Source organism: Peromyscus leucopus, chromosome 3, assembly GCF_004664715.2.
Source record: "Peromyscus leucopus breed LL Stock chromosome 3, UCI_PerLeu_2.1, whole genome shotgun sequence".
Lineage (NCBI taxonomy): Eukaryota > Metazoa > Chordata > Mammalia > Rodentia > Cricetidae > Peromyscus > Peromyscus leucopus.
In genome coordinates this window covers 113,096,285-113,119,306 of record NC_051065.1, presented here as the reverse complement: position 1 = coordinate 113,119,306, position 23,022 = coordinate 113,096,285, and the positions used below count along the sequence as shown (strand labels likewise).

The window sequence follows — 23,022 nt, the reverse complement described above, 5'->3', positions numbered from 1 at the left end:
ATATTTGGGGGTTGGGGGCATGAATCTCTATTTCTTTTCTTTCTTTGTTGTCTTTTCTTTTTATAATTTATTTAGCTTATTTATTTTATGTACATTGGTGTGAAGGTGTCAGATGCTCTGGAACTGGAGTTATAGACAGTTATGAGCTGCCATGTGGGTGCTGGGAATTGAACCCAGGTCCTCTGGAAGAGCAGTCAGCATTCTTAACCACTAAGTCATCTCTCTAGCCTTTCTTCTTCTTAAAAAATGTTTTTTGTTTTTTGTTTTTTTTTAAATAATAACCCAGAATGACCTGAAACTTGTGGTCCTCCTGCCTCAGCTTCCCAGTGCTGGGATTACAGGTACACGATATCATGTTTATCACTTCCACCTTTTGAAGGGAGAAGTAGTAAGGAACTCTTGTGGCTGGGGAGGCAGCTTAATGGGTTAAGTGCTTGCTGCTGAAGCATGAGACCCTGAGTTCTAATCCTCAGCACCCACATAAAACACCCAGGCACAGTGGTGCACATCTGTAACCTTGATGGCTCACTGTCCGGTCAGTCTCGCTGAACTTGCAAGGTCCAGGTTCGGAGAGAGACCCTGTCTAAAAGCAATAAGGTGGAGAAGTGATTGAGGAAGCCGTCCTGGCATCAGCCTCTGACCTCTGCATGATGCAGGGAGAGAGCTCATTTGTATACAAGAAAGGAAGGAGGGACAGGAAAAGGGGAAGTGGGGGGAGAGACTCATGAACGGGTCCTAAACCACCGCCATGTTATCACATTGTGCTCTAAGTGATTCTGTTTGATATATTTCACATGAGTTACGATCTCACAGAGGGCTGCTGGTGACCTTTAGTTTTAGCCTTAGACATTCTTCTTTACATGCTGGGGTTTGCCATTTATTCAGATGAAAATTGTACCCGTGGCTTCCACAGATGTTTCTCAATCTTCAGGGAAGCTTTCTTGCCTTCTATCCTTCTGCGGCTCTAGATGGTCTTGGAATATAATCTGTCTCAGAATCCAAGACGTCTACTGTGCAAGTTTCCAATGCCTGCACATCTTTTCCTTTAAGCCCCCAAATGACAGGACACCTTGTTGAATCTCTATTAATTCATCAGTCTTTCTCATTTTGTGCTGGCTTTCCAATTGAACTGTCTTACAAGTTAGCCTGAATTTCGAAAGCATTTTTGTTCTTGTCTCAATATTAAAGTTAATATCAGAGTCTGTAATGTCAGCAAATTAGGCAAGGTACTCCGTAGGACTGCTTTATAATGGAAATAAAATCTGCCTCAGGGGCAGGTTCCAAGTTATGGTGTTGAAACAGGGCATTTGGAAGAATCACTTTCAAATTATGTCACAATTCACAATTCCAGGTTTGCTGAACTGCAAGGCTACACCCAGCTCAATTTCAGGCCTATAGAAGATGCTAAATGTGACATCGTTGTTGAAAAACCAACATATTTCATGAAATTAGATGCGGGTGAGAAGTCACTTTGTATGTTACTTGTGTATTGATTGGTGCATCTATTTTTTTTTTTTTTAAGAAAAAGATTTGTTTTTATTTTATGCATATGGGTATTTTGCCAGCATGTTTATCTGTGCTCCACATTCATGCAGTGCCCGTGGAGGCCAGAAGAGGGAGTCAGATCCTCAGGAACTAGAGTTTCGGATAGTTGTGAGCTACCATGCCGGTGCTGAGAATTGACCCAGGTCCTCAGCTAGAGTGGCCGGTGCTCTCAATCACCTCGCTGTCTCTTCAGCCCCACATGGTTGTGGATATGCTTGTAGTGGTTTTCTGTGTATTTGTTGAAAGCAGTGTGAAAAACACTGGCTTTTCCTCTTCTAACCTAGATGAACTGGTTTCTACTTCCTGTTATCTTACACCTTTGCTGTTCTAGAAGAAACCATCACATTTATGTGAAATTATTCCATCAAAATCAAGGTGAAAGAAAGTGGCCCAAGTATACTTTTTATAATAATATTTACCTCGTCTGATTTCTCTAATCACTTTCATTACATGTATGTTTCACTATATATACATATTTATATTTATATTAGCGGCCACAGGTATACTGTGAGAAAGAAATGCCCATCTCTTCTCACGGCCTACTTTCTGTAAGCAAATGAACTTAAAACTCTTTTGGAAGTTACCACTGCGGTATATTCTTGAAAAAAAAAATCAGAATTATTTTCCCATCATGCCTTCAGCGCTAGGTCTTGGCCTGCAAGCATAACTTTAACTCTGGCAATTAGCGGCCCTGGAGAGGAGAGACACAGCACATGCTATATTATCCCTCTCATTATGAGAGATGGAGATTACAGGGCTATGTCCTATCAAAATTCATGAGTGGCCCGGCCTACAGTGAAATATAGAGAGCCCTCTGTCACGGATACTTAAGAATTACCATAATTTATTGATCATAGTTTTAATGTGCTCTGCCATCTCAAGTCATAATTCTTATATTACAAAGTATTAGACTCAGAAATCAGACAAGTTTGGCTTTTTGAAATAAAGGCAAATTTAAAATGCTTTGTTCAAGGTTCTGACTTGTTTTTTTTTAAAATATGCAAATGAAAAAGTGGCAGAGGAAACCCGTGATCTTCCTGTAAAAGAGTTGTGTGTGAGGCATGAAATTTATGCAGATCATATGCAATAAAAATCTGTATGCAGATTATGTGCAATAAAGTATGTAAAGTGGGAAAGAATGGGCCGAGATAGATGTGTGCCATTGCTTTCCTGTATTTGTTACCCAGCCGCCTTTCCCTCTAACTTACACCATCATCCAGTTTTCTTACTTTTAGGACAAGGAACATTGTAACTGAACTTGGGTAAGCCTCACTTCTCCAGCTTGCAGCCTGTGTTCACTTCCCCATTTTAAATCCTCGTGACACCAGGCACTGTCATGTGTACCCTGCATGCCGGAGTAAATGTTAGGGACTCCCTAAATGCTAAGGGAGAGCTATGGTAAGCTGCAGTGTCCACCGAGGGAAAGGGGACATTCACTAACGCAAGCTTTCCTTGTGAATTTGAAAATGGGCTTTTGGCTAAGATTTTTCTGAGTCACGAAATGATTCCTTCCAGGCAGGGATGGCAAGATGGCTGAATGGGTAAAGGCACTTGCCGCCAAGTGTGACCACCTCACTCTGATCCCGGGGGCCAGCTCCCGCCAGTTGTCCTCTGATTCTACACACACACACACACACACACACACACACACACACACACACACAAATAAGTATAAAACTGTTCACCAAGGAAGCTATTTCCACAGACTGGAGTATCTACTCCTCTTACTTTCCTCCAGCAGGCACTCTGTATTATAATTTACTGTGGGAATGAAGTCAGGAAATTTCATGGTTTCTGCCTTTGAGAATTACTGATTTTCATTCAAAGGTTGGTTTGAAAATGTGTATTTTACTTGTTATTTCATAGGAAGTCATTCCATTTATATTTGTACAATTTCCAGGCTGACTCCTGAGTTCCATATACATAAATCAAAAGTATACTTTTTCTTTCTTTCTTTCTTTCTTTCTTTCTTTCTTTCTTTCTTTCTTTCTTTCTTTCTTTCTTTCTTTCTTTCTTTCTCTCTCTCTCTCTCTCTCTCTCTCTCTCTCTCTCTCTCTCTCTCTCTCTCTCTCTCTCCTCCTTCCTTCCTTTCATTCTTTCCTTCTCCTCCTCTTCCTCTTCCTCCTTCATTGTTTGTTTTCTGAGACAGGGCTTCTCTGTGTAGCCTTGGCTGTCATGGCACTCACTCCATAGCCCAGGCTGGCCTCAAACTCTGAGATCCACTTGCCTCTGCCTCCAGAGCGCTGGGATTAAAGACGTGTGCCACTCACATGACAGCTCTGGATGGTCTGTGACTCCAGTGTCCTCTTCTGGCCTCCAAGGGTACCAGGCATGCATGTCGTGCACAGACACACTTGCCGGCAAAACACCCATATACAAAAAACTTTTAAAAAGAATAATATAAGAAGTGATTAAGTAGAGAAAAACAGACAAGAATTAAAAACCACCGCAGTGGTAGTGGTTGTGGTTATTGCCTGTGCTTCTGTGTACAGGTGTTGTTTGGTTGATTTAAAACAAACAAAATGAATAATTGGAAGGAATGATTAGTCATCAGGGCTGGACAGCTCCTCGTGCTGTGTAAAATAGACCTATGTGGTTCCCCCACCCCCACCCTGGGAACTTAATGCTCTCTTATGATTTGATGTGTAGGAGAAAATGCATTCCTGATTTCAAAATAATCAATTTTAAAAGTAAGATGTTGAACTCAATACTTCTTCAAGTTAACAAGTATGGGTGTCTAGCCCATATTTATGAGAAACATGTTTCCTCATTGATTTTTAACTAGAAATTAAAAAAAAAACCAAAAAAATTGTAAGCAGAGAGAATGGAAAAAAAAAATTGTTCTGCTGTGCATTATTCTCTTGTTTAACGCGGCTCCCTCTTTCCCGACACTAGGTGTTAACATGTATCACCACTTCTGTGATTTCCTCAATCTCTACATCACCCAGCACGTTAACAATTCCTTCAGTACAGACGTGTATATCGTGATGTGGGACACCGTAAGTAAGCGTCTGCTTTCTCCGTTTGTACTGGCTTGGTCTTACTCTTCCACCATGTGCCTCTGACCTTGTGTGACCTCTCTAAGATGCATGCTTAAATATATGCCTACCCATCCATAGACTCACACATGTCTAGATGTGTTCAAATGTGTTTCTGTGGGTCCCCTGACATATGCATACGCACACGGGCAGGCACATATGGACGTGCAGTCCTTTGTTGCTGTTAATGTTTTGTTGGATTTTGATTTTATTCAAGGCAGGGTCTCATGTAGCCCAGGCTGACCTTGAATTGACTATGTAGCTGAGGATGGCGCTTTGCTCCTCTTGCATCCACTTCCAGATTGCTCAGATTACCATTTCAGTGCTGGGGATTGAACTCGAGTCTCCATGCGTGCTAAGCAAACACTCTGCCAACTGAGCCACATCCTGTCCCATAGATATGAGTGATCGACCCTAAGTGCTTTGAATTTCAGAATGAAGTAGTGGAGAATTTCCTTCCTTACCGCGTGGATGGAGTTCTCAAATGCAGAGTTCTAGTGTCTGCCTCAGTGCTCCTCCTGGACATGAAGCCTGTGTGACTCAAGGTGGTAGCGCTTCTGCTTACCTAGCCCTTTGGACTACCCCTCCCCATCAACTCTGGAGATGGAACCCAGAGCCTCACTCACGCATGCTAAGCAAAAGCAGGCACTCCAGCCCCTATCTTTTGCTTAATAGCAGCTTTCCGGCTGCAGGCAGCTTCATACTAAGTGGCCTGTTTTTTAGCTCACTGTCTAGGGTGCATCTTACACACGTATCTAAATCGGAAGCAACGTTGTCTGGCGCGCACCATCTGCGTTTCCAGAGAGCAAAGCATGCCAGCTGATTCATAAATAGTTCTGCAGACAAGGAGAAAGAAAGCATTTCCTGACCCTACTTCCTAGACAGTAAGCTTACAGTACAGTTGTCGCCATAGCTGTCTCAAAGAACTCTGGGGTGGCCTCAAGTCCTTGGAAAACTGGTTCTACATTCCTGGCATGCTTTTGCTTTCTTTATCTCTCGCTCCACACGCACTTCCCTTTCCGTCCCGAGTCCAGTTTTACCGCCACTTCAGTCAGGCTCATTTGTTGGCAGTGTTTCTGTGAGCAAGGGGGACAGTGTCCTTCTCGTTCCTTCTTTTTGCTCAAGTGGGCCACATCGCTCAGTAAAACATTTCTCAGCAATTCTGCAAGACTTTTAAAAAAAAAAAAAAAAGCCCTTAAAAAGAAATCACATCCGTACAGTGAGGGATTTGGATCAGGATTTTTATTAGTGTATTTTACAGATAGGTGAGTGTTCTAAGGTAACCTAGTGAGGGGTGGAGCCGAGGATTCCAGCTGGGCTCAGAAGACACCTTCTGTATAGTCCTCTGAAGAACTTGTGAGGTAAAGAAAATCTTATCCCATGCCTTCTAGAAGCTTTCTCATAGCATCTTGCATGCCTGTTTACATCTTCCTTAAGTGGACTGAGTTAAAGCGAGCTAGCTTCTAAACATCCTGCCTGTTGGGTGTCTGCTAGGGAAGAACAGGGTTCATGGGTACCATGAAGATCCCTGCCAACAAGACACATGATTTTCACGCAGTAGGACTGTCATTCTGTTGGTATAAGTGGCATGTATGTAGGTGAGCAATGTGGTTGGCTTCCCTGGTGTTACCCTGTCCTTTGCTGATCCTTTGCTTCTCCCTTATAAACCTCCCCTCTAGGCGGACTTTTCTTTCCCACCAGTCAGTTCCCAAATAACTATACAGAGACTTATTATTAATTATAAATGCCCAGCCAATAGCTCAGGCTTGTTACAAGCTAACTCTTACATTTTAAATCAACCCCTATTTCTTATCTACGCTATGCCACGTGGTTTGGTACCTTTTCTCAGTGCAGCAAGTTCATCTCCTGCTTCCTCTGCATTGCCTTGCAACTCCCAAGACCTCTGTTCCCCTTCTTCTTTGCATTCTCTTTTTTGTCTGCAAGTCCTGCCTAACCTCTACCTGTCCAGCTATTGGTCAGTCAGCTTCTTTACTAAACCAGTCACAGTGCCATATATTAACAGTGTAAAGGAATATTGCATACTCTTCTCTTGGTCCAAGAAGTCCTTGCTAACTTCCCAGTCAAGTTCTTCATATGAGCTGCTCTGCTCAGTCACTCCAGAATCCAGTGCATAAAAGCCTGTGGGTTGCCTGGGGACAGTATTACATGATTGTAGTTGATTGATACTACATAATTGTATTGTTCACAGTTGAGTTTTTGTTAGCAAAGCCTTAAGTCAGTGGTTCTCAACCTGGGGTTCATGACCCCTTTGAGGGTCAAATGACCCTTTGACAGGGGTCACCTAAGACCATTAGAAAACACAGATATTTATGTTATGATTCACAACAGCAAAATTACAGTTATGACGAAGCAATGAAAATAATTTTATGATTGAGGGTCACTACACCATGAGGAACTGTGTTAAAGGGTCACAGCATTAAGAAGGTTGAGAGCCACTGCCTTAAATTAACCAACACTGGTACTGCCACAGTGGGTCCCAAGGACCTAGGCCGTTAAGATGTTACTGCACAGAGCTCAGCGCTGTGACTGTCCCCTTTAGGCACCAGGCACCTGGGCAAAGCTGTCAGCCTCCTAAATCATTTAAGGCCACTTCTGATGTTGACGATTTGGAACATTTTTACTATTACTTTTTAATTAGGGATAATAACTCATTATCATGAGGTCAGACATTACGGAAGCATGTGAGGTTTTCTTTTAGTCTCTTCTGCGCCCTCCAATTTCATTGTCTCCCTGGGGGGCGGGGGGAAGCAGTTAGCTTATGTGTAAGTCCCTTCAAGACTTTTTGTCTGAATAAATATAAATATATCCTTAAGCAAAAAGTATGAGAATTTGTATAAAGATCTCTATGTATATCATTTGTATAAAGATTTATTTATATCATTATATAAAATATGCTCTGAGATTACAAGGGCATCTTTCCATGTCCTTTTTTGAGTGGTGGCAACATTTTTCCATTTGATGGATTTCCTGCATATGTTCATCTCTCTTCACCCCACACTTCATTTGTTTCTGATTCTGAGCTATCTACTGGATGCTATAAACGTCTTTTCCATATGCAATATTCTCCCTGTATCTATGGGGGATTACTGCCAAGGTCCATTCTGGACACCCAAATCCTTAGATGCTCAAGTCCTCTGTGTTAAGTGGTATAGAATTGCATGTGACCGTGCATATCCTGCTAGATGCTGTGAAACTACCTCTAGGTTGCTTGCATACCCCAGTGCATACAAACAGTTGTTATACTACAGTGGTAAAGAGAAAAGGTTTGTATATATTCAATAAAGGCACAGTTACTTTTCTGAACATTTTCTACCAGTGTGAGTGAACCATCAGATCCAGAGGGCTGACTGTGTCCTTCTCTTCACACACTCACCCTTATTACTCCTGTGGGCAGAGTCCTACAGTAGTGTTTCTGAGGCCCTGGGCATGTTCAAATTTGAGATCTGCACAGGAGGATTTTCTGGTTTGTTTATTTGTTTGTTTTTTTCCCCTTGAGGAGTACCCAAGTATTCTTCAGTGTGAGGTAGAAGTTGCCCCTCCCACCACTGTGCTAGATAATTTGAATTTGTTTCTAGATGTGGTTATTCTCAAGTAATTCGCAAGTTGCCTGGGAAGAGGCCAGTCAGAATCACTCTACTTTATTATTAAAATTCCTTTCAGACGTACCTTATTTTATCTAGAGTATTTTGTCTCAAGAACCTGTATAAAATTACTTCTTTTAATTGCTCCTTATTTATTATTGAGCAACAGCACAACAGTTTGATTGTAGATGGTCACGAAGGGCTTTATTGGACTGTTGCTGGAGAAATCACTTCTGCGTCACGATAGCTAGCAATTCTCCATACTTTGAATTATCTACAACAGCGGAAGCATAAACATTTCAAAATCTTAAAAAAAGAAAAGGATTCTGTAAACACAAAGAGACATAGCATAATGGACAAGTGACTGCAGACTCTAGAGTCCCATGACTAGAGTCTCCTCCGTCCCTTGGCTGAGTTTTTCGGTCTAAACCACACCATTTTAAAATGGACCGAGCCCCCCTCTCTTTACCCGGTAGAGCTCATAATTAACTTCTGTCTTCCAGGAAGGAGATGCATTTTGGTAAACTCACTAGGACAGGTTCCCACTGAGAAGCAGCTGTCCTGGAGTAGATGAGCATGAAGTCTGAGACCACAGACTGGGTTTGACCACAGCCCTGTAACTCACTAGCTCTGCAATTTGGGCAAACTATTTGAATATATATACGGTTTCCTCGTGTATAAAATGAGGCTGAGGACATCAGCTCGCCCATTAGAGTTGCAGGGTTGTTTGCTGAATTAATAGTCTATAGTGCTTAGAACAATGCCTGGGATGTGGGAAGCATCCCAGATACTGTTAGTATTATATGTTGTATAAATGTGGTGTTACTAGTGACATTATTAATGTGAATGGGGTATTGTCACGTTATTCTTTATTCAATGGGGAGAATATTCATTTAGTGTTTAAGCTTTCAAACCATTTGCTTTGAAATTTCTTTCCAAATGCAATCTACTTGCTATAATGGATTTTGCTCAGTGAGTATATTATTGTGTGTATAAATGATGTCATATGTATGTGTCCTTTTAAGCATCCTCTGGTGACACTAACTTCTTGTTTCTGCCTTCAGAGCTCTTATGGATATGGTGACCTGTTCTCCGATACCTGGAAAGCATTTACTGATTATGACGTCATACATTTGAAAGCCTATGATTCCAAAAAGGTACTGGAAACCTATTGAAATGTCTTTAAGTAACTGTCAGGTCCAAGTGACTCATATAATAAATATTTAATTTGAATTTCTCTTGGCTGTTACCATTGATTTCTGGCTTCTCCTTTTTTTATTATCATTATAGCTAGACTTCTTGGAAATAAACCTTCAATCTTTCTTTCTATAAACTTTCCGAAAATTTGAATTTTATTTTCTTTGACATAGTTTGCTAGTTAGACTATTTTGGTAGGAGATGGAAAAGAGTTAGAATTTACTTTCTAAAAGGAGGACTGCTATTTTGGCCTGAAGGGTGCACACTTACTGTGCTTTCCTGTGAAGGGTGCACACTTACCATGCTGTCTTCTAAACTGTCTTCCTTCTTAGGTGTGCTTTAAAGAAGCCGTGTTTTCGTTGCTGCCCCGCATGCGGTATGGGCTGTTTTATAACACGCCTCTGGTAAGCATCTAAGATGACCATCCTGCGTTTTCAGAGATCATCTGAAATCCCAGGGAGGAGCATTCGCTGTAACGTGACCTGCTTTTGTTTCAGATCTCTGGCTGTCAGAATACTGGGTTATTCAGGGCCTTCTCTGAGCATGTGCTGCATAGGCTGAACATCACTCAGGAGGGACCCAAGGTAATGGATGTGTTATGGTTCTGAGTAGGCTTAATTATTCATCTCTAATCAATGCCACTTTTGGAGAGAAACACATAACCAAGAAGCAGTGTTTGCTATGGTAATGTTGTCTGATCTGGAGTCCTCTGAATTCAGGAGTCAGTAGCCACTGAAAATAAGCTAAAGGGTACTGTAAGAATATGCGTTAGTCTCCTTGTCTTTGTCTATTTCTTTGCCCAGATCTCCCTACCTTCTCCCAGTTAATTCTTGTAATCCCTGCCCCAAACAATCTACTCTACTAACAATCAACCAAGTAATAGTGTAATGAACAGGTTTTGTCTTCCATGGCTAAAGCGGATATACTTATGTCTACTCATAATCGACATATAATTGTGCACATTCCTAGGGTGCAGTGTTATACTTTGACACAATATAATTATCAAAGCACTTGTGTTACCTCAAGCATCAATCTTTGTTGTGGTAACATTCCACTCTTTTCGCCTCGCTTTTTGGAAATAGACAATTCCTTACTGTTAAGCCTAGTAACTCTACATGGGCATCGACATAGACCTCGATTCTCCAGTATCTGTAACGTGTCTCTAGTAACCACTCCATCTGTTTCCTTCCTTCCCTCCATCCCAGCGTCCACTACCCACCAGTCTATTCTCTGCTTTTCTGGTATTCTCCACTAGTCTGTTGTATACATTTATGACATCAGCTCTTTTAGCTTCTGCGTCTGAGGGAGAGCATGCAGTAGTTGTCTTTGTGTACCTGACTCACGTTAACATAATGCCTTCCATTTCCCTCCATGCTGCATTGAATGACAGGTTTATCCCTTTGTATAGTTAAGTAACATTCATGAGATAATGGTTAAGAAGTCAGGCTAATAGTCACCCTTCTCCAAGTATATCTTCAGTGACTTTCCCCTCTCTGGGAAACTGCATTTGAGATTTGGGGTTCATTTTATTATTTATTTATTTATTTATTTATTTTTTGCTTGAGTACATATAATATTATTCTAACTTTTCATTTTGATCACAGGATGGGAAAGTTCGAGTTACCGTTCTTGCACGCAGCACAGAATACCGGAAAATACTGAACCAAAATGAGGTTAGTGTTTTGGTATGAACTTTTAATATTATCATAATGACTCTGTCTTCCATGGCTAATGTACTGTTTTTTTTTTCGTATTGCATTAAACGTCTTTATTTGAAATGATTGGTTTCTAGACATACATAATGGTGAATGCTTACTGCAACTACTGTCGTTAGCGCCTCCAAACTCCCATCCCATCTGGATCTGCTTTATTGTAAATGTACACCTGCACCAGCTCTATGTAGAACACAGGCAAAACCAAAGCCAAACAAAACTGTGAGTCCTGTCTGGGCTGCAGCAGGAGGCTGAACATTCTCCCTCCAGGCAAACTAGTAACAACATGCAAGCATGCCTTTTAGGAGATGATTGATGTCATTTGGTATTTCTGTAGCATCCGACAACACATACAATTAGAAGAGATTCCATCCATTTGAATGGCTGAACATCTTGGAAACTGCTCCTGGGCATCCACTTCGTTTTAGCAGCACAAGATCATAAATAGCATCTGGTCTCATACTGGGCAGATAATCATGGGAGCCTGGACCTAAGACTGTTCTTCACTGTTGTTCCACTGTGAACCAAGAAGAGGTTGAGTGTACCTGTGAGCCTGGATTATCAGGAAAGGGCAGGTCAGGGAACATCATTGAGCCAGTGAGAAGGAAGTTCAGGGAAGGCACAGTGCCAGCCCCTGCTGTGATGCTTGCCTGATACTTTCAGACTCTATGGGCAGACTGCACAAAAGTTTTGAGATGAGATTAGTAATTCAGCTCCCAACGGCAAGCCCAAGAGTACCCAGCATGTTGCTCTTCCTCTAAGACAGGTTATGGATTCCAAAGGGTATGCATGACCAGGGCAACAGTACGTTGACCACACTGATTAGTGAATAGAGAAGACTCAGGCGTGTGTGTAGCCCGGGCTGACCTTGAACCCACTATGTAGGCTTGGCTGGTCTTGAACTCACAATCCTGCTGCCTCAGTCTCCTGGGTGCTAGGAGTACAGCCTGGCTCCCAGGTGGTCTGGTTAAATGATGGTTACTGCAAACTTGACCCAGCACAAGGTTTGTTGAGATAATCATGTGTGGTTGGAAATTAGAGAAAGGACTCATTCCAGGACTCTCAGAGACTTGGAATTCCTTTGATGTGAGTCCACCTCATTAAATGACTAAATCTCATGCTCCCTAATTAATTCTCTCCTGGAAAAAAAAAGGGATTGTTCATAGAGGGAAACATCCATCTTGTGACTGCTCGTGTGTTGTGCAGTTGTGCATACATGTGTATAAAGTGGAGTCACTAATTAGATTGCATCCGACAATTCATATGCACTGCTTAAGAACAGAGTGTGGTGAGAAGAGCAGGATTTGGTTCCTCCCTCCCTTCCTCTCTCCCCCTCTCTCTCCTTCTGTGCCAGGGATTGAACCAAGGGCCTTCTTCATCTTGGACAGATTCCTTACACTGCTTCTGCTTCCTGCCCAGATCAATGCTTTCTGTGACTGTTGATGTTACTGTTGTTGTGTAGGACCACCTAGTAGAGATGCAAACCATCACAGTGTCAGGTTACAGTGCTGTGAGGGATGTGCAGAATCAGGATGCTGCTTTGATAGCGTATTCCTCATCCTCTGTTACTTTCTGTCTGCCAGAATGATAGCCAAAGGTGATTTTAGAAATGACATAGAAATAGCAATTTTTTTTCTGCCAATACTTCAGTATTTCCAGAGGATGGGGCCCAAACTTGTTGTGGTTTGTTTGAAATGAGACACTGGATGAAAAGAGCCATCTCAGCATAGTGTCTGAAGCATTGTGTATTAGTTACTATACAACTCTGTGTTCTTCATTAAACGGCGCTGTTTACTAGGCGAGAAAAGCCGAGAGGCACAACCAAACCCACTATAAGAGTTTATTAGGGGGAGGAGAATAGAGGGGAGTGCTTAGGCCTATTTGAAGATCATGCAGGGAGAGAGAGAAGGGATAGATGGAACCCACTTTTTATAGGCTCCCCTGTACATGCACATATGGGTTTACAAAGCTATGCCACACATGCACAGAGATTGCATGATCACGCTGCATGCAAATTACGTGATCATGAAGCGCGTGGATTATGTAGGACATAAGGCCCTGGGATGACTAAGCTTCTTGCTTGGCTATTGGACGGCGCATGTACGGTCACGTAGCTGGGGGAGTGGCCAGGAATTTCAACAGTGTGTCGCCTCATCCTCAAAGCACCCAGTTGCTCTGAAGTTATAGGGAAATAGGATGATGAATTCAAGAGATAGGCTCAACATTTGAATTCAAATGAGGTCTAAAATAATAGACATAAATGATGTTTAATGCATACAAATTTTTATCTGTAAAAAATTAATAAACTTCAGGAGTTGAGAAGACGCCCAAAGTGAGTGCCATACGAGCCTGAAAACCTGAGTTTGACCCTCAGAACCCAAATATACAAGATCCAGACCTAGGGACTGGAGAGATGACTCAGTGGGTAAGAGGGCTGATGTAAAAGCCAGGCATGGCTGCATGTGCCTATAACCCCAATGTTGGGGAACCGCAACATGCAGATGCCGGAGCTCCCTCGCCAGCCAGCTGAGTCAGAACAGTGAGTTTCCGGTTCAGTGAGAGAACCTGTCTAAGAATGTTAAAGAGGAGAAGGGCCTAGAAAAATGGCTTAGTCGATAAAGTGCCTGCTATGCAGGCATAAGGACCTGAGTTTGGATCCCCAGAACCCACATACAAAAGCCAAGAGTGGTGGTATTCTCCACCACAGCACCAGGAGGTGGGGTGAGCAGCAGAGACAGGTGGGTGCCCAAAGCTCACTGACTGACCCGTCTAAATTGGTGAGCCAGGGCGAGAACCTGTCTCGGCAAACAAAGTTGAAGAATCATGAAGGAGCAACACCTGTTGTTGCTCTTGGGCCTCCAAATATGTACACACCTGCAGGCACATGTTCACACATCCACTCTGACATGTACGACACACACCACACAAGTTAAAAAAAAACAACAAAACAACAACAGTGATGTAGAAAGTGGTGGAGGAAGACATCGATGTCCTCTGATTTCTGTTATGTATGAAGACAGGTGAATGCACTTTCTTTTCTTTTCTTGGTTTTGGTTTTTCGAGACAGGGTTTCTCTGTGGAGCTTTGCGCCTTTCCTGGAACTTGCTTGGTAGCCCAGGCTGGCCTTGAACTCACAGAGATCCGCCTGACTCTGCCTCCCGAGTGCTGGGATTAAAGGTGTGCGCCACTACCGCCCAGATGAATGCACTTTCATATATGTACACACACACACACACACAGCAGGTATGACTGGCTCCAGGGCAAATGAAGTGCATAGATTTTCTGCAGAGCAACATGTGAGGCTCTCCTCTGTACACATGGGCACTATATGAACACAGAACACAGGCACAAACAAAACAAATTTTAATTAAAAAAAAAACTTTAGGATTTATAAAGGAAAGTAGCAAAGAATCATTCTGCGTGTTCTTCTGTTTTTTTCCAGCTGGTAAATGCACTAAAAACAGTATCCACATTTGAAGTCCAGATTGTTGATTACAAATACAGGTAAGCCTCGGCCTGGGCAGATACACTCACCTCTAGATTGAGCCACTTGCTGGTGGGCACGTAGCATTTTTGCAGTGGGCACTCTTGGCCCTTGCAGACCAAGAAGTGACACTCAGACACTATCATTAAGCAGAACGGGAGTGACAGGGGACTCGGGTTCAGGAGGGCTGCCGAGCTTTCTGAGGTCTCCTGTTCAGGTGCAATCTTATTTTTCTGGAGAAATAGTGAATCCAGATTTCCACTTGAAATTTCTGAATTTTTAAAAGTTAGCAGCTAGTATTAAATTTTAACATGTACATAGATATATGTATATCTACATATAAGATATATGCATATATATATATATATATATATATATATCTTAATATACCCTGTTAGCTAATGGATTTCAACTTTGAAGACCATTAACTAAAAAATCTTATAAAGTATTTATATTTCTTTTTAAATTTTGGTAGAACCAAAAGGCTTAGAAAGAAAACATGCTTCTCACTGCTGTCTAGTAATTCCTGTTGGTTTGAGAGCAGTCACACTGTAAATCGCAGTATGTCTCCAGGTAGAAAGAAATCTAGTAGAGTAAGAAAGATTAAAAGGGGCTGGAGAGATGGTCAGTGGTTAAGAGCACTTGTTGCTCTAGCCAAAAACCCGGTCTTGGTTCTCAGCACTCACACGGTATTGAACCAGCTGTTTACTCCAATTCCAAAGGTTCCAATGCCCCTTTCTGACCTCTGGGGGGCACCAAACACACATGGTGCTGGCCAAACACACACATTTAAAAAAAATGAACAAATCTAATTTTAAAAATTCAAAAAGAAAGCCCCAAAGAAAAGCCACAAAAAAGTGAAGTTTTCTGTCTATTCCTCAACCTTCCTGTGATAGTTTTTTTTCTATCACACACACACACACACACACACACACACACACACACACACACCCTGCAGAGGGTACCTGCCATAGAGGCACTTCCTGAAGTTACATAAGTTTGGGAGTGCTGCACCTCATTCATCAGCTCCTACTTCCTAAGGGGATGAATCCTTAAGGATATGACTGTGCGCTGGCCACTGGGCTTCAAAGCTGAGATCCAGGTATGGCGGCGGACAGTGTGCCTCTTGTGCTGAGGACCTCAGACACAGAATGGAGAAGTGTGAAGCTGAGAGATAGCCCCTGCATTTTAAGGCTTGCTACCATGTTCCACTGGCCTTCGCTCACCTGACACCTGCAGCAGTGTTTTGAGGATGTAATGCTCCCTCGTTCTACACAGTACACTGGGCTGTGGTGGCTTCTTCCATTGACACACGAAGACATGTGTGGCCAAGATGGAGGCCTGGCATCAACCCGAAGGAGCCAGAGAGGCACCTCTGATGCTGGGCCGTTACCTGCTTTCTAGGCTGTCTGAACATTTTCCCGGTGAAGCAAGGAAAATAAATCCATACCTTGTCAGTCTACTGTGATCATTAATAACTGATTAACATTGGCATCTGTGACTTCCAGTCCAAGATGGTTCTCCAGCTGGCAAGTCCAAGGGGTTTACCTGTGTTTACCTGAGCAAAGTTATCTGTCTTACCTTCCTTTTCTACTGCTGTGGTAAAAATACCTTGGCAAAAACAACCTAAGGGAGTAAAGTTAATTTGGCTCATAATTCTGGCTACAGTCCATCATTTCAGGGAATCCAGGTGTAGGGACTTGTAGTAGCTAGTCACATTACATTCACAGTCTCAGAGCAGAGAGCAGTGAATTCATACCTGCAGGCCAATGCGCAGCTTACTCTCCTCTTTTCCTTCAGTCTTGGGCCTGGCCATGAAATGGCACCACCCATATTCAGGGTGGGTTTTCCCACCACAATTAACCCAATTAAAAAAAAAAAAACAAAACCCTCACAATCTACCTACCGGCCAACCCAATCTAGACAGTTCTTCACAGAGATGCCCTTTCTGTGTGATCCCCCAATGGGTCAAATTAATCAGAATTAACTATCACACCGTCCTTACCTTGGCACCAGTCCACATTCCAGGGCAAACGGAGACACTTTTTCCTGGTGAGAGACACACAGAAAGATTATCTTCCTTTTCTGTTTCTTTGTTTTGTTTTTGATTTTTTTAAAAAGCTGATTTAAGAAAGAATTTTCCTTTCCTTCTTAGATCTTTATCCTTCTGGACTTTGGATACAGTGGGGCTGGGAGCACTTGTTCTTCTATGATTATTCAGTCCCTCCTCCCCCATAGTCCAGTTCTTAGTCCTCACTTCAGTACATTTCTGTGGACTGGTTTTGAGTGGACATGTTTGCATCTGTTGGTGTTACAGGCATAGATCAGAGTTTGCCAGGCTCTGAGGGGGCAAGAAGGAAGGTGGGGATGAGGTATGCAGCGACCTTTTATGGGTCGTTGACATTCGCCCATCTCTCTCAGTTTTGTAACGGGCTTTTCAGAGTGGGCTTGTTTGGCAGAACGAAGCACATGTCAGCTGAATGCTACAGTGTCTCTTTGCTGTTACCCCTCCTATGTTCATCTCTGGAGCTCCCCCACCCCCCACATGGCTTCCTATGCTCGCACTCCACTGGTATCTTGACTTTAAAAGAACAACTGTGAAATCTTAGTCTCCTGCAAAGACAGACAATGGCTGGTTGCCTCTGAGACCATCTTAGGTGTGTGGCATCGAGTGACGTCACGTCATTTATTCTCTTTTTAACGTGATTATTTTCTTTCATGTGTGTGGGCATTTTGCCTGCATGTATGCCTGCCTACCGCATGTGTGCTGTGACTGAGGGGGCCAGGAGAGTGTCTCCAATCCCCTCGCATTGAAGCTACAGATGGTTGTGAACTGCCGTGAGGGTGCTGAGAATTGAACTCAGACCCTCTGGAAGAGCAGTCAGTGCTCTGAACTGCTGAGCCGTCTCTCCAGCACCCCCATTCTCATGTTTTTAGAAGTTCTTTTATTACTTGATGGGAGTCATTTTCAGCTTGGGCTATTCTGGTATCTCTTCAGCACTTGCTCATTTTCCTTTTCCAGGAAGAGGGAAGAGCGGTGCTTCCCGCTAGCTCTGTGCTGCAGTATTATCTGCCCATTGGAATGGTACCTTTTATTTGAATTCTATCGATATTTGTAATTATGTTGATATCATGTGTCATGACTTTTTTGATTAATGTTCCCTTGAAAAACAGAAATAAAAGTTTGTGCTTAAAGAATGTCTTAAGTTATCAAAGAATGAATTAAGTTATTGAATACTGGAGCGCACCTGACGTCGTCATCGCAGCCCAGATGTGGAATGTGACACAGTGTATAAATACCGTCACAGTGGATCATGAACTAACTCAGCCTTTGTCTCGCCTCTCTTGTGTTGTCCCATATTGCAGAGAACTTGCGTTTTTAGATCAGCTGAGGATCACACACAACACGGACATATTTATTGGCATGCACGGAGCTGGCCTCACCCACTTACTTTTTCTTCCAGACTGGGCTGCTGTATTCGAGCTGTGAGTACAGGTGTCGGCTTTCCATGGAGAGCTCACGAGTCGGGTTCCGAGCTAAAAGTTTCAATGTGGGCACTAGCTAGCCTCATATACTCCCGCCAAGCTACATCATGGTGGTGTCTGGAAAGGAAAGCAACCTCAGGCTAAAGGGTCTGAGGTCTGCCAGCGCTCTTAGGAAGCAGACATCCCCTCCTTCCCAGTAGCCTCAGTACCATTCGCAAGATGTGAGTCTGTGGTTTCCCAAGTTCCCAGAGTTTCCCAGAGTTCACTACTGTGTGCCTTTCACACTGTGAGCACTCCCCTCCCTGTGACCAGTATAATTACTATGCTGAAAGAGAACCGGGCGGGGGTGGTGGGGATAGCAGAGGCACCGTCTGCAAAGGTGGATTGCTTACCCAGCGTGTATGAAGCAGAGATGGGGAGGGGGGTGGATCCATAAGGAGACCATTGAAGGAAAGGTTGATACAAGCTTCCAACACTCTGCACGACATTTTCGAGCTGTTAGCGAGGTAGGAGGTGATTGGGACTTCTGTCTTAATTCGTTTGTCCTAGAGGAAGAGAGGGGCGGATGGAAGAAAGGAGAAAGGGCGGGGAATGCGAGTGAGATACTGGAGCCCAGGGGACCTGGGGTGGGATTTTGCTTCCTTCATTAAGCAGCTGTTTAACCTTGAATGTGTCACCTCCCTAACTCCATTTTCCACATATGTAAAGATAATATCTTATAAGATAGTCTCCAGCTCACAGGCAGGAGGACCTATTGAATAAGGTGCCCACTCCTCGACCTTACTCTGTTCTTTAAAAATTAAGGCAAGACTCTGAGAATACTCATTTAAATTGTTTTTGCCGTGCTGGGCTTGATACCCAGTGCCTTATGTATGCTACCACAGACCTCAGATCTATGGCTTCCAGCCCTGAGCATGTTTGTAAATTATCTCTCTCTTTTTTGTTATTTACAAACCCTCTAGTAAGACCATATTTGGGGGATGGATTTCCCACCCTAGATTGTTACACAATGGGCAATTCCTGGAAAAAAGCCTCATGTTGTGACACCCCTGTGTCCTTAGGTACAACTGTGAAGATGAGCGATGTTACTTAGACCTGGCCAGGCTCAGAGGCGTCCACTACATCACCTGGCGGAAGCCCAGCAAAGTGTTTCCTCAAGATAAGGTAACATTCAGTCAAATGGTTTGAAGTCCAGTTATTAAAATGAGAGCCATCTCTGAGTCTCAAAGATACACTGTTCTTCTCTTGAATAATGAGGTGTGCTTTATATTTGTAAATTGGAGAAAAGCTCCATATTGCTAAAACAGCTTACATTAGATTATGTATAGCAGCCGTCAGCAAACTGTAGCTCTATGGTATAAACCTGGCCCATCAATTGTTTTTGTAAATAAAGTTTTATTGAGAGCAGCCACATTTGTCTGCATATTGTCTAGGCTTGCTTGTGCATTTCCTTGGCAGAGCATCTGTGACTGAGAACAGATGGTTGACAGTACTGAAAACATTATTGGGACCTCTGTGGGAAAAGCTTGCCAGCCTCTGTTGAAAAGCATGAGTTAAAATAGTTGTCTTAGTCAAAGTAAAATGATTTCATTTCTGTAGAGAAGACGTATCCTCAGTGACTTTGGGAATGTGTTCTGGTTTGTCTCTGCAGGGGCACCATCCAACTCTGGGCGAACACCCCAAGTTTACCAACTACTCTTTTGATGTAGAAGAATTCATGTACCTTGTCCTTCAGGCTGCAGAGCATGTACTGCGCCATCCACAGTGGCCATTTAAGAAGAAACATGATGAACTGTAGAAATGTTGTCTGTTTACAAGAAGAGAGCGTTTAAGCACTCTCACATCCAGATTCACAGTCAAAGGAGCAAAACAGCCTGCCATAGCCTCCTGTAAGATGAACTATGACTTTTGACTTTCGACTATAGCTCAGGCTGGCCTTGAACTAACGATCCTCTGAGCCTCCTGAGTGCTCAGATTACAGGTATATACCACCGTGCCTGGCTACAAAATTACTTTTTCTACATGAAAACATACGTTCAGGATATTTCGTTTTTAAGTCTTCCATGTGTTTATCATGTTGTTGCTATTTGCCGATAGCAATAGTATTTTGCACTGAAAAAAGTTACTTTTATAGTTCAACGTTGGGCCGGTGCCCACTGGTGTAATAGAGCTTTCCTGTCGGGATACCAAAGTTGTCAACTGAAGCAGCTTTAGAATTTATAAGTGTGTTTGTTAACTATAATATGATTGTAATTTCAGAGTGTTCCACCTTGTTGTTTATGTACTTGGATGAATTCAAAACTGATTTTGTATTTGCCATTGTCTATTTTATAATTATGGTTCTAGGGCCTGGGGACATGACTTAGTGTAGAATGCTGGCCTTGCATGTATGGGGCCCTGGGTTCAATCCCTAGCAACACACGTGCTCAACGCACACGCACATCCACACACCAGCATAAGTCTGTGATTCTCAGGACCAAGCTATAAGACTGTGTTATAGATCAGTGTTTAGTCAGCTCCAGGTTATGTGCACCAAGAACCTGAATAAATCAAGCTGTTGTATTAATTTGTGTTCACATATCTCATTCCAATCATGTTCTCCCCAAATGTAATGGCAGTGTTAATAAGAACTCATCAGACCTTTCTACAGTACCATCTCTGCAGACCCATCAGCCATGAGAAAATTCATGTTGACTTGACATGAAGTGGTAGTTTCCATCAGGCAAGCATTTATAAGCACATACAGCTGTGTGCACCTCCCTCTGGCAGAGTGAAAGTAACCCTAATATTTGTAAAAACTGCAAGGTGGCTACACGAAGAGACTCTTTCCCTATTAAAGAAAAAAGTAAGGCCATTGAAAAAATAGTAGAGCTGTGAATTACCCAATCAGAACGAAAAGCCCTAAGAAAGTGGCCCTGAGTAAATGGGATGGCTGAAGAGCAGGCTTTTCCTTGAATGGCTTCACATCACCCTGTTGGTGAGCATCCAGCTCGGCAGTCAGAAACCATGGGTTTGTTCTACTGTACAGTGTGATGTTTGCATCTTACTAACATTTGAGTCACCTGACGTAGACACTACTTTTAGTTTTTACAGTGGATTAAACAAATTGCCCCCAAAGGATTTTATTTTTAAATTTTAGAGAAGTGACACCCCCCCCCAAAAAAAAAAAACAATGTTGGTAACTGCACCTCCTCAGAAGTTTGCTGACTTTTGCTTTCAGGGCTTGGTAACAGAGCTGTACACTGTATTTATTAAAATATCGTTAGAGAAAACAGGCGCGTGATAGGCAAGACTTCTGATGGGTGTTAAGATTGTTTGGAAAGAATTGTAACATTAGGAACTGTTAGGTGACGGGTGGCTGTTGTTCTCTGTGCAGAGTCCCAAGTGAGCAGCAGGAAGGGGGGGTGTTCTGTAGGAAAGGGGTGGGAGGAGCGTGTTGCCCACGTCATCAAGGATAAACATCCGAAGACTGCCTCCGGAAAGCAGAAAGCCGTTTCATCCTCTTACCTCACTTCAAGCAGCACAGGACCTAAGCTTCCACAGACTACCTGGGACTCAGTGACTGAGAACAGTTTCATAGTAAAATATATCTGAAGATTTTGCATTTAGACGGAATATACTTTATATAAATAAGAAAGTCATTTAATTAATTAGTTATGGGACTTTTATCAATTTTTTTGTGTGGGAGCAGAAGGTCTTCAAATTGTTGTAAAATTTAAAATGTAGACATAGCTCTTTTTTATTAAGTCTGTAAGGAGATGCCTGGCTTTGGAATAAAGCTTTCTATATTTCATTTAAATATCCGAACGTCTTCAGGGTTTTCTGTGTCTGAATGTCACATCCTTTGCTTTAAAAAAAAAAATCTGATAGCTTGTCCATGATTTAAAAAAGTAATTAGCTCACTGATGAAGGGTTCAGTGCAATCAAAAATGACCTTACATTTAGTTAGCAGTTGTTTTATCTGATGCCTCCACAAATGTGGCCCTGCACAAGCCTTTCCAAAATGATGGGAGGACGGTGGCTCCTGATTTCAAGAGCAAGCCAGATGCTATTCAGTGATGTCCCCAAAGGTTCCAGGCCTTGTCATTCCACAGCCACGTCTGCATTGCATTTGCTTGCCCATGCAGTCCACACCGAGCCAGCCTCCACGGTGTACCTGTCACGCTTACAGCCTCTGGGAAGACAGCTTAGGTTCCAGGAACTTAGGCTCTGGTAGAGGAGATGGGCACTAAGAAATATTGATGTAGAAAAGGGCAGTGTTCCAGACCCTGGAGCAAGCTGTTGTGGAGAAAGCCAAAGTAAGAAAGGGGTGTGGAGTCTGGGCTTGAGTGGACGTTTGCATGCTCAAGTATAGGGTTCTCATTGAGGAGGTGACAGTTGAGTCTAGAAGACTAGAAGGAGGCGGGGGATGGAGGTTGGTTGATGATCTGACAAAGAGCGAACCAAAAATACACAACAGCAAGTACTAAATAAAGTTCCGAGGCAGAAGCATGTGTGTTGAGTTGGAGGAACAGCCAGTGTAGTTGGTGTGACAGAGGAGTCAGAGGTCACTTAAAGGATAATGCCACATGTTGAGGGTAAGGCTCTTGTCTTTTCATTCATTCTGAATGCATCTATACAAAGGAGTAAAGACCTGGCTTTCCCTTGGAGAGGGTGACTCTTGATGTTATGGTGAGAGCAGGTAATAGGTAGATGTCTTAGGTCACGTTCTCTGGATCACAGACTCTGGGATGAAGGGTCACAAGATGATGGTTTATTGTGTATGGATTCTCATGGTCAACACAGGTGAGGAAGCATGGAGTCCAGAAAAGGCAGGGACTGGGCAGGGGGAGACATCACCTGGAATTAAGTAGAAGGTCTTCAGGGACATGGTAGAACATAGGATCTTTCAGAGAAGTCCCAATAGAGGGAGGAGGTGTCGCCATCCAGGTTGGAGCCAAAGAGGAGGAGAATAGGAG

The 23,022-nt window shown here is 42.9% G+C and overlaps 1 protein-coding gene across 3 annotated transcripts in view; it reads left to right on the top strand.

Annotated features, from left to right (window-relative positions):
* Positions 1 to 21,867, top strand: part of Eogt (EGF domain specific O-linked N-acetylglucosamine transferase) — a 34,573-nt gene extending 12,706 nt beyond the window's left edge. For 2 of the 3 annotated variants that reach the window (XM_037203938.1, XM_028855489.2), the window contains 10 exons: positions 1,352 to 1,458; positions 4,441 to 4,544; positions 9,250 to 9,342; positions 9,715 to 9,786; positions 9,880 to 9,966; positions 10,987 to 11,055; positions 14,537 to 14,598; positions 17,945 to 18,064; positions 19,126 to 19,228; positions 19,716 to 21,867. In XM_037203938.1, the coding sequence (XP_037059833.1) occupies positions 1,352 to 1,458; positions 4,441 to 4,544; positions 9,250 to 9,342; positions 9,715 to 9,786; positions 9,880 to 9,966; positions 10,987 to 11,055; positions 14,537 to 14,598; positions 17,945 to 18,064; positions 19,126 to 19,228; positions 19,716 to 19,862 (964 nt within the window). In that variant the 3' untranslated portion in view covers positions 19,863 to 21,867. Of the gene's footprint in view, positions 1 to 1,351; positions 1,459 to 4,440; positions 4,545 to 9,249; positions 9,343 to 9,714; positions 9,787 to 9,879; positions 9,967 to 10,986; positions 11,056 to 14,536; positions 14,599 to 15,982; positions 17,777 to 17,944; positions 18,065 to 19,125; positions 19,229 to 19,715 lie in introns of those variants that run through there. The other variant, XM_037203939.1, reaches the window with a different exon arrangement.
* The last annotated feature ends 1,155 nt before the right edge of the window (positions 21,868 to 23,022 follow it).